Below are 12,533 nucleotides of genomic sequence, written 5' to 3'. Positions count from 1 at the left end.
TGATCCCTCTCAAAAAACATTTGAGATACCACGGACTTAGATAACAAATCTAATCTAATTCCGTGGAGATACTAAGCAGGACACTCACATGGTTTCCAGATACAATGAACCGGGGCAGACAAATGTTAATTGAGTGTGGAAAAGGATGATAAGTGCATGGAAAAGTTTGGAAAAAAACTTAAACAATGATGTGATTTTATTATTGTAGGTTTTTGAATGACGAGGCTATGATCTGTGGATCAAAAACATCTTCTTTGAACAGGTCTAGCAATAAAACACACAAACATTAGAAACGCATTAGAAAATAAGTAATTACTTCTAGATCTAAAAAATATGTTTGTTTACGACAGATTATTTAAACAATTTATCTTAAGTGTTTGGGATACTAAAGCACAAAAATGCAGATTATTTCTTATAAATTACTGAACTAAGGGTAAGGAGAACAAGAGCAATACAAGTTCAAATTCCGAATTACGTTTATGTTTCTTTGATTATATTCAACTTTTTCTCATGTAAACGCTTGATTCATATGTAATCTTGAGTGAGTGATAAAAGCGTTAGATTGACATTGATCAAGCACATGTGCTCCACTTCCAGCTGTAGCTAATTCTGAAAAGTTGACAGAAATGCCGTTCTTCATTAAATCAAAGCGAGGAAATACAACAGGAAGCAGATTTTCAAAGGTTCGAAGTTTGAATTAGACACAGCGAATTTACTTTTAGACGACAGCAAATTCAACTCCAGAAAAAATAGAGTCTATTCGAACAATTTTTTCTCACTCTGCTAGATCGATGGTTTCCCTATGTGTGTATATATATCTAACCGTAGGCCATTTGCCGACGATTGTTTGTTATGCTAACGATTATCGACTTGCCCTGCTATATAAACTTGTGAAGGGGCTAGTAGCCATACATTTAAAAGTTAGTTTCCAATACAGGAGTCGATAGAGCTCGTCTACTCCTCACTAGACTCAAAATTAAACTCACCATTACTTGGTGTTTAGAGCTCGAGGTAGACCTATATTTTGTTTTACTTCTGCCCCATTATGGATTCTTTCAATATGGTGAAATATATTGCGTAGAGAGTCCCAAATAGAGATATTTTTTTTGAAAAAGTGTTTGTTGTTTGTTAAAAATCTCTTCTGTCACATGGACAATATTTCTTTGTCAGGTATATTCTATCCGTACACGAATCACAAGTTCTTTACAAATACCTGTAAACATATGCTTATACTGATATGTGTCACAACACATATACACGTCATGTGCTGTGACCCATATCAGTATACGCATAAGTGTACACACATTTATTATAATAACAAACCACTGTATGTGAACTGAAAATAAAAATCTGTCCATTGTCAAATATTGAAATTGCTTGATTTCATCTTTCAAATTGTTAGGGATTATTAAAGTTGTGTTGTATTTCAGGGGGGATCAAAAAGGAAGATCTCGCAAAACAAGGATCCAGGAGCTAAGAGAAGGACAAAACTAGATGACGAAGAAATTGAAAGTGATTCTGATATTGGAAGGTAGTTTTAGTATGAATATAACAGTTGACTCTGGTACTTGGATCTAAATCACTAATTTTTATTAAGTTGGAGAAACAGAGTTGTTTGTTTATTTAATATAGGCAGAATTGTTTGCTGGAAGGACATTAATAGCTTACATTTATTGTTTTACAGATCTGCCAGATTTAATTTTTTCATTATAATGCATTTGTTTGTAGATATAAAGATTACTCGGTTAAAGAATAAAACACATTGAGGCTTCTTGTGTTAACATTTGTTTATAATTAACATATTTTCACATGTATAAGGAGTAACTATCTGTCAATCATATCAAGGACTTGCTTCAACGTAGAAAGGAATATAAAGTTTAGGTTAATATATAATCATAAAAGTCAGTAAATGGTTTAATTGGTCTATTGAAGAAAAAATTTACAGTCAGCTTTTTATTTGTACTTCTAGTGATGCAGAATACAAAAAACGTAAGGATGAGTATGAATCATCGGAGGATGAAGAAACAGTGGAGGAAAAGAAACTCCGACTTGCCAAACAGTATCTGGCACAAATAGAAGCTGAAGGTATATAAGTTCGTTATACACAATTACACAAGACTTAAAGCAAAAATGAATTGAAATGATTAAATGAATTTTTATTATTGAGTGGTCACTTTGATTTATATTGAATGGATTGATACCTGAACTATAGCTTTGATACCAGTTCTCATCAGGACAAACTGACACAATGTGTTCCTATGGTAAATTGGCAGCCACAGTTAAAGTGTTTTTTTATCCTTGAATTTGTCTTTGCTCTCAGATTTTTTCCAATCATTCAAAAACTTTACATTGGTCTTTGAAACTACATATGTATTGGGAAAACTTGCAATTTATTTGGTCAAAATTTGGCATAATTTTAGCAAAATGATTTGCCTGTCAATATTTTTATGACACTCAAGTTAAGCAAATGTGTCCCGAATTATTACAGAGGCAGAAAAAAGGGAGGACGAAGAGGAGGATTTCAACAGAGACATCATCTCTCACAGATTAAAGCAGGATATCGTAAGTATAATTTATAGCTATGTTGACTACAATTTGCAGATTTTTGATTACCAGGAATAAAGCTGAAACAAATTAACAAAATTTAAATTATTCCATATTTTAAAAAATATGCAACTTTAGGAATGAGGATCTAGACTTTGTCAGTAATGAAAGCAAATCAAAATCATTTGATGAGATGTGTTTCTGGTTAAGGACTATAGGTGACCCAAAAATATAATAGTTAATTGTGATAGTGTTGTTTAGTGGATAAGTTAGCAGTAACAGTATTCACCACAAATCTTTAAAATGTTAATATGATACAGATATTAAAACATATTGACCAATAAATTAAACACAGAATGATGGGATTTAACATCTATAAATTTGATATCAGCTTTAAGACAGCACATTTATGATTATGTAAGAAACAACTGGAATTAAGTGTTGGTACTAATGTAATGTTAGGCCAACAGTTTTTTTAATAGTCAAACTGTACATATGTTAATGTAACTTTTAATCTTTTGAATTTTTACAAATGAAGTAATTCATTTACTGTTGACTATACACCATGTTACTACTAGTAATGAAAATATGAAAGGAATAAATTATAAATCTGTTAAATAGTATAGATTATAAGTTAAATGAAATGTCTTGTTCATTGTAATTCAGCTGGAACAAACAGGAAGACTTCAGAGAGAAGTAGCTGATAATGTAAGTACATTACTATAGAAAGGTTATACGGATACCATAAAAAATTACCTAAAATTTGTGCAATATCTACAATTGATTTCTTCAAGGATTATAATTTAATACCAGATCACACAATTTAAAGGTATTTTTCAGATTATATTGCGAAAGTTTTAACTATTATTCAAAAAAAAAATCTTCCCCCCAAAAAAGATCAGAGTTATTTATTAATCTTAATATTATTTGTGATTAAAATATTTTCAGAAGTTTAAAAAAAACAAGGAAAAGTCAGAGAGAATTCATTTTAAATTGTGTAGTGAATGACTCTCACTTGATCTACACTTCCACTGTATGGTATTACCGGTACATGTTAATTTTACTCCTGTGATTGTACCTGACAGTTTTAGCTGAATTTTAACTGGATGATATAATCTACAGTACCTAGTACCCACAGTGGAGGACATTACAGTGCTGAGAGGTCATCAATTATCAGTTACCTGTGTGGTTATCTCCCCTGACAGTCGGCATCTCTTCACAGGGTCAAAGGACTGCTCCATTATCAAATGTAAGTATATCTACACACAGATCCACCAGACTGTCAGATGCTCATAGACCTGCAACAGAATTAAAATGTCTTCTCCATGCCGTTAAATATGTTTGTGGCTATGATAGTGTCTTGTAAGGTACACCTACAGGCAGATCCAGCTAACAGTCGGATAATAGCTTGTAACATAATTGACTGTCTTTTCCAAGCTGTAAAATAGATATGTGGCTATGATAAATGTTGTCTGGTTATAACAAGGTATAAATGTTTTTGTCTTTATTTATATCAGTGGTTGAAATGCAAAAATATATCCAGGGGGACTACTGACTAGGATGATTTTTTTTCTCTCACTTGGACCACTGAACTCAAAGACAATCTTCCAAGCATATTCTATATATATTGTTGATAGACATTTTGTAGGTATTATGAGTGTCTAAATGTTAACAGGGGACATACAACGAAGGAAGAAGGTTGCTGTGATACCAGGTGGGAGGAAAGGCACAGAGAAGTCACATGTGGGACACACGGAGCACATCCTATGTTTAGCAATATCATCAGACGGCAAATATTTAGTAAGCAGCTCAACAATGTATAACATGTTTTGTATACATTTAAAGTTTTAAAAATGCATTAGATAAAAATTTGAAAAAATTATTAACCATTAAAGACTTTCAAATCCATTTGGATACTGTATACCTGGGAAACTATCGTCCTTCACTGGTAAAATTTATTTCTACCAAGCATAATTTATGCCTTTTTCCTGTAATGACTATGCAGAGTATGGTGTGTATTAATATTCTCAGTCATTTTTCGTCCCAATTACAGACAACAAAAGGCAAAAGTTAAACTGTGGCAAACAATTTCTTAGTATACAGAATATGAACTTTAATGTGCTGTCAGATGAACTTTACCTTAAGTTTCAATCCTTTGCTTGCGTCTGGCGTAGAGGATATATAATCCTCTGTCTGAGTTATGTTATAATGTCAGCAAATGTAATAAAATGTGAAATCTAAAATGACAGAGGGGACAAAAAAGAAATAGTTGAAATAATATCTATTTACTCCTTAATTTGAAATTATCTAATGTGTAAGAAATCATTTGACATAATGTTCCATGTCTTAAATGGAGATGTTGGATGACAGTTGTTGAAATGCTGTGAAGAACTGTAATGGTCTTTAATGTGAATATAACAGAATGTTTTTTCTCCCCCAGGCATCTGGTGGTCTCAATAAATTAGTGCGTATTTGGAATCCTGATGATTGTACACATGTCCACTTTTTCCCAGGCCATAAGGATGCCATTTCTGTAAGTATTCAATAAAATGCAATACTAGTCTTTAAACCTATAAAACCTTTAAGTTAATCTTTATGTTAGTTCTTAAAAAAAATGAAATAATTACCAGTATATATTTCTAGTCCAGTACTACACATACATGTACTCACAAATAACTTGGTTTGGTTTGGTTTGTTTGTGTTTTACATCCCAGTAACAGCTATGGTCATTTAAGGACGTGCCAGGTTTTGGTGATGTAAGAAAGCCAGAGTTCCCCGAGAAAAAACACCGACCTACAGCCAGTACCTGGCGACTGCCCCACGTAGACCTCGAACCCGTGACCCAGTGGTGGAGGGCTAGTGGTAGCAGAATGTCGGCCGACTTAACCATTTGCCCACCGCGGCCACTGAAAAATAATTTGACTAGGTTATATACTTTATTGGTTTTGAAAGGAAGATATAATATTTCTAAATTTTCTTAGATGGAAGATGGGAAGCTGAAACTGGAATGTGAATTAATCCACAGCAATGTTTCTGTTTCAGAGTTTAGCCTTCAGGAAAGGAACCCATCAACTGTTTAGTGCCTCACACGACCGCTCTGTGAAGGTCTGGAATGTGGAGGATAGAACATATATAGAAACATTGTAAGTCATTTATAAAAAAACATTAAATTTCCTATAATGCAACCTTACAGTTTTGCTGAGGAAAAGATTTTTTGTACTATAAAAGTAGAAGTTATCTTGGTTTGGAAATACAAATGTACCTGCATTTTTTACGTTCAGTCGATAAGCATGAAAATTTCCAAACACCAATATGTATGCATGGATTAAAGAATATAAATATAGGGGTATCTATAAATTCAAAGTCATAGCCAACACCAAAATTTCCACACCACGGTCAGTTTAAAGAGTGATAATGTAAACATTTTCATACACGAACATTTTATAGATAATTAAGTCTCTGATATTACAAAATGCAGGTTTTATATGCAAGATTAGTTTGCTGGTGCTGGTACAAATTTGGTTGTTGCTATAACCACAAACTCTTTATGGTATAATTTTATTGGTTTCAGATTTGGCCACGAGGACAGTATAACGTGTGTGGATAGTCTGAGTCGTGACCGAGCAATTACAGGCGGAGGCCGTGACGGCAGTGTAAGGATCTGGAAGGTTGTGGAGGAGTCCCAGCTTGTGTTTCACGGACATAAGTACGTACAGAGTCCTCAACACTTGCCATGTAGAGGTCAACCTTCAAAAGGAAGTTGTGTTTAGTAAATGATAGATTGTGATTAATTAACTTAGTTCAAAACTTTATACCAGTCCCATTATAAGCTCACCGGGTCCGAAGGACCAAGGTAAAGCTTATGCCATACTGTGGCGTCCGTCGTCCATCTGTTGTCTGTCGTCAGTACGTCGACAATTACTTTAAACAACTTCTCTTCTTAACCAGTGATGGGAATTTAGCTTAATTTGACTGGAAGCATCCCTAGGTGGTGGGGATTCAAAATTGTACAAATGGTGGGGCTGACTTTCCAGGGGGCTGAGGGGTGGAGCAAAAAGGGGACAATTTGACTATATTGCTAAAAAACGACTTCTTCTGTAGAACTATGTGATAGATAACAATAATATTTGACTGGAAGCATCCCTAGTTAGCGGGGATTCAAAATTGTACAAATGGTGGGGCCAGGGGGCTGAGGGGCGTTTCCAAAAAGGGTTATTTGGCTACATTGCTTTAAGCGACTTTTTCTCTGGAACTAAGAGATCGATATCAACCATATTTGACTGGAAGCATCCCTAGGTAGTGGGGATTCAAAATTGTACAAATGATGGGGCTAACCCCTCAGGGGGTTGAGGGGCAGGGCCAAAAGGGGCCTATTTGGCTTTATTGCTATAAACAACTTCTTCTGTAGAACTATGCACTGGATATAAATCACATTTGGTAGGAAGCATTCATGAGAGGTGGGGATTCAAAATTGTACAAATGGTGGGGCTAACCCCCCGGGCTAAGGAGTGGGGCCAAAAATAGTTAATTACTTGGAAATGGCCGAAATCCCCACCCTATAACCATATATACAATCGCTGAGTATAAAGAGAAGAATGCACATATGCTTCTAGGATGGCTCTGGGGTCTGGCTCCACCCTTGGAGACATAGTCCCTGGGTTGTAGCTTATACAATGTATATACAAATGCTGGGCATAAGAGTCCGATGCAATCATGATATTTGAATTGACCCTGAGGTCTGGCCACACCCCTAGGGACCTAGTTTCAGAGTCTTAGTTTGGAAACAGTTGAGATCCCGACCCCATAACCATACATAAAATTGCTTGCATGAAAAATTTAATACAGATATGCTACAAGGTTTGGCCTTGGGGTCTGGCCAATTCCCTTGGATCTTATTTTGCCATGATTGCTTAGATATCCAGGTGAGTGATACAGACCAGACACCCATATATATATTTAAATGTGTTCCTTTGTTTATTTAGTTTATAACAGAACTTGTTTAATGAAATAAGGAACTAAGTGCAAGAATATAAATAAATTAATATAAATGTAAAAAATAATTATTGAAGTTATAGTTTCATGCTTCGTCCATTGTCCGTCCTTTTTCAGATCATCAATCAATTTTATTATCATCTTAAAAACTGAAAGAACAGTGTCCTGATATTTGGCCAGAAGGTACCTGGGATAGAGTGCTATAAAGTTTCCTCATATAAATGACCTTGACTTACTTTCAAAGGTCAGCTTTGACTACTGGTCTGGGTCAAAGGTTAACATCAGCTATGATGGGCTTTAAAAATCTGGCCCTTTAGTTCCTCTTGATGGGAATAATTTGCCATTATAGGTTAAATAGCCAGGTGGGTTCTATATATATACTGGCACTCTGAACCCCTTCTTTTATTTCTTTTTGAATATGAGTGATGTGAGATGTAACAATGTTTCAATTTTTGTTCCAGGGGATCTATTGATTGTGTTGCCTTAATCAATGAATCTAACTTTGTATCCGGGGCTGATGATAAGTAAGTTTTGTAGTATTATATAACCCTACTGTTTGTCTAGTGATGATGATGATGATAAGTAAGTTTGGTAGTATTATATAACCCTACATTTTGTCTAGTGATGATGAGGATAAGTAAGTTTTGTAGTAATATATAACCCTACATTTTGTCTAGTGATGATGATATATAATTCCTGTGTCATTGTGTGTGATGTCCACTGTTTGTCCTATAAAACCTCGAACTACGTACAATGTCCAGTAAAATTTGTCACAGAGAATCCAAAGTCAGACTTTGTTAACAACATTTGTCTAATGTGTTGCATTAAAGGGGTTTAGTGATGGACAATGGGAGGCATATAAAGTAGTTCCTAAGAAAAAAAGAAAAAGGGACCTTGAATTTTGTCAGCAGTAATTAAGCTTGATGTTAAATGAAATGGGGCATTATATCAGGTTTAAATTCATTATATAAAAACAATGTACATGTATAAAGATTACATAAATATGTTCTCAAAAAAGATAATGATATCAGAACATGATGAACCCTTTTACCCTTAGGTAACTTTAGTAAACTCGACCATACATTTGTCTGGTTGAGTCGATTATAGTTTACAGTGGTGAAAGGTTTAACTCTTTCATCTAAGCATCTTTTGTTTCAAAGGACAAGTTCATAAACAAAATATCCAGGTTATACTTTTATTTCTATTTTTAGCTCTATTTCTTTGTGGGTGGTGACCAAAAAGAAGCCCCTAGTAATGGTTCGTAATGCCCATGGTAGACCGGATACAGACGTTAATGAGAACAGACACAACCCAGTGACTTCCTCAGAGAACTGGATCACAGCACTTACCTCCCTACAGCACACAGACCTCATAGCATCGGGTAACATAGCAAATGTTTTGGTTCTATTACCCGGATTAGATGTTCAAAAAAAGTTGTTACATGTACTTTTAATAGAGAGAAATGGACATTATTTTCTTGTAGCTAGGATATAGCTTGACATCATATACTGTTTAATGTGGCAAAGATCTAAACTGAACGACTAATAAGCAATGTTTCAACAATTGTAATAGAACCTTTAATGTATATTATTGTCTCGATAAATCAGGTACAAATGGAAATTTCTTAAAATTGAGTGGAAGTGTAGAAATTTTTGCTTTGTAGGGTATATGGAGACACTTTTAAAGCACTTGCTTCAAAAATGTAGAGTCTTGTTAATCCAGTCACCACTAATCCCATTGTCTGGCTAGTGTTCAGTGGATAGAATGATTTTTTTTTACCTAGTACATTTAGTATTCCAGTTGTTTCTCAAAGCTAGCCACTTCAGCTGGAATCTGAGGTCCTGAATTGTGAAACTTGGATTTTACTTAGTCACAGTGAAATTCAGTTGAGATATAGCCTTACAACATGATATTTGCAAAAAAAAACTTAATTTACTTTGAAATAAACTTTATTCAAATAAACACTGGCTGCAGTTGTAGCTATACAAGCTCACATGTTCTTCATTTAAAAACAAAGATTTTCCTCGGTAATTCAATATAGTGATTTGCATTCTGTATAATTAAAGATGGACTTGTTGACTGGTGGATGTAATGATTGAGCCCTGCTATATTAATGGCTGAGCACTATTCCAGAGTTTAAGAACATATAGTGGCTGGGAGGCACATTATTGTGATCTCCACNTCAGGTATATATAATGACTTTGTGTGTTAGCAGCTGTAACCACTGATTACAGGTATATATAATGACTTTGTGTGTTAGCAGCTGTAACCACTGATTACAGGTATATATAATGACTTTGTGTGTAGCAGCTGTAACCACTGATTACAGGTATATATAATGACTTTGTGTGTTAGCAGCTGTAACCACTGATTACAGGTATATATAATGACTGTGTGTTAGCAGCTGTAACTACTGATTACAGGTATATATAATGACTTTGTGTGTAGCAGCTGTAACCACTGATTTCAGGTATATATAATGACTTTGTGTGTTAGCAGCTGTAACCACTGATTACAGGTATATATAATGACTTTGTGTGTTAGCAGCTGTAACCACTGATTACAGGTATATATAATGACTTTGTGTGTTAGCAGCTGTAACCACTGATTACAGGTATATATAATGACTTTGTGTGTTAGCAGCTGTAACCACTGATTACAGGTATATATAATGACTTTGTGTGTTAGCAGCTGTAACCACTGATTACAGGTATATATAATGACTTTGTGTGTTAGCAGCTGTAACCACTGATTACAGGTATATATAATGACTTTGTGTGTTAGCAGCTGTAACCACTGATTACAGGTATATATAATGACTTTGTGTGTTAGCAGCTGTAACCACTGATTACAGGTATATATAATGACTTTGTGTGTAGCAGCTGTAACCACTGATTACAGGTATATATAATGACTTTGTGTGTTAGCAGCTGTAACTACTGATTACAGGTATATATAATGACTTTGTGTGTTAGCAGCTGTAACCACTGATTACAGGTATATATAATGACTTTGTGTGTTAGCAGCTGTAACCACTGATTACAGGTATATATAATGACTTTGTGTGTTAGCAGCTGTAACCACTGATTACAGGTATATATAATGACTTTGTGTGTAGCAGCTGTAACCACTGATTACAGGTATATATAATGACTTTGTGTGTTAGCAGCTGTAACTACTGATTACAGGTATATATAATGACTTTGTGTGTTAGCAGCTGTAACCACTGATTACAGGTATATATAATGACTTTGTGTGTTAGCAGCTGTAACCACTGATTTCAGGTATATATAATGACTTTGTGTGTTAGCAGCTGTAACCACTGATTACAGGAATATATAATTACTTTGTGTGTTAGCAGCTGTAACTACTGATTACAGGTATATATAATGACTGTGTGTAGCAGCTGTAACCACTGATTTCAGGTATATATAATGACTTTGTGTGTTAGCAGCTGTAACCACTGATTACAGGTATATATAATGACTTTGTGTGTTAGCAGCTGTAACTACTGATTACAGGTATATATAATGACTGTGTGTTAGCAGCTGTAACCACTGATTTCAGGTATATATAATGACTTTGTGTGCTAGGAGGTTCAGGTACATGTATATATAATGACTTTGTGTGCTAGGAGGTTCAGGTACATGTATATATAATGACTTTGTGTGCTAGCAGCTGTAACCACTGATTAGAGGTATATATAATGACTTTGTGTGTTAGCAGGTGTAACCACTGATTACAGGTATATATAATGACGTTGTGTGTTAGCAGGTTCCAAAGATGTTATATGTAATGACTTTGTGTGTTAGGAGGTTCAGGTACATATATATATAATGACTTTTGTGTGTTAGCAGGTTCCAAAGATGGCTGTATTAGGCTCTGGAAGGCAGGACAGGATATGAAGTCCTTAACACCACTGTTTACAGTACCCGTGGTTAGTAGCTATTTCAATACTTGAGAATTTGTAAGGTGCAATTTATATTTTTTTAAGTGATCTTCTGTCATGTTGATATAAAAATGATATTAAAGCTAACAGTTTTAGTATATGGGGGATGAACTTGTCTTCCTTTGAATTGCAGTATGTATAGGGTGAAATATGAAATTATTCATGACTATGATTATGATGATCTAACAGGTCAGCTTAAATATAATGACATGAATAAAAATAAAACAAAAAATCAACATGTTAATGACACCCATATTGATATATATTTATATATTTATTATGCCCCTGCCATATAATACCCGGCATATCATGTTGCCCTTGTCCGTCCCTTCCCATCCCGTCCCATCCATGAGCGGGGGAATTTATGTCTTACAGACATTTTCTAGTTTGTTATAAGTTGTAATAACTTTTTATATGATCGGATCCTTTACAATCATTTGATTAACAAAAACTGTTTAATCTATTTTACAGAATGGCTTTGTCAACTCGTTAAAATTTTCCAAAGATGGAGACATGTTAGTGGCAGGTATTGGGCAGGAACACAGATTAGGGAGATGGTGGCGGATCAAAGAGGCGAGGAACGGTGCTGTGGTCATCAAACTTAAACAGAAAACATCAAATTAGGAATGGAAAATGGCCTCACCTGTTTACCATCTGAACACAATGGAAAATGGACTTCACCTGTTTACCATCTGAACACAATGGAAAATGGACTTCACCTGTTTACCATCTGAACACAATGGAAAATGGACTTCACCTGTATACCATCTGAACACAATGGAAAATGGACTTCACCTGTTTACCATCTGAACACAATGGAAAAATTGACTTCACCTGTTAACCATCTGAACACATTGAAAACGAACTTAGTCATTTAACTGAAAATTGGAAAGTGTATTGTTAACCGTCTGAACACGATGGAAATAGGCTTCGTCTTCGAACTGAAATTGAAATCATTGTTATAAATAACAGTAACTTATAACATTGACAGTGAAAATTGTATTCAGCATTATTCAAAGTAAGTAAGAAAATATTCTGCGATCATTTA

General features: G+C 34.7%; 1 protein-coding gene across 2 annotated transcripts; it reads left to right on the top strand.

Moving 5' to 3' along the window:
* The first annotated feature begins 565 nt into the window (after nt 1–565).
* On the top strand, nt 566–12,174 carry LOC110460988 (U3 small nucleolar RNA-interacting protein 2-like). Of its 2 annotated transcripts, none has more exons than XM_021514246.1 (14): nt 566–683; nt 1,431–1,531; nt 1,970–2,085; nt 2,489–2,562; nt 3,211–3,252; nt 3,667–3,793; nt 4,220–4,344; nt 4,985–5,077; nt 5,587–5,687; nt 6,116–6,250; nt 7,998–8,060; nt 8,748–8,917; nt 11,394–11,473; nt 11,957–12,174. In XM_021514246.1, exons 1-14 carry the CDS (start codon nt 627–629, stop codon nt 12,107–12,109), a joined length of 1,437 nt encoding a protein of 478 aa, XP_021369921.1. In that variant the 5' UTR covers nt 566–626; the 3' UTR covers nt 12,110–12,174. The 2 variants fall into 2 exon arrangements, with proteins under 2 accessions (XP_021369921.1, XP_021369920.1); XM_021514245.1 differs by having other exon boundaries at nt 11,391–11,473.
* Nucleotides 12,175–12,533: the final 359 nt, after the last annotated feature.

The sequence above is a fragment of the Mizuhopecten yessoensis genome, unplaced genomic scaffold, assembly GCF_002113885.1.
Source record: "Mizuhopecten yessoensis strain PY_sf001 unplaced genomic scaffold, ASM211388v2 scaffold10529, whole genome shotgun sequence".
NCBI lineage: Eukaryota > Metazoa > Mollusca > Bivalvia > Pectinida > Pectinidae > Mizuhopecten > Mizuhopecten yessoensis.
The sequence above is the reverse complement of the archived record's forward strand: the minus strand, read 5'-3'. Positions and strand labels throughout refer to the sequence as shown.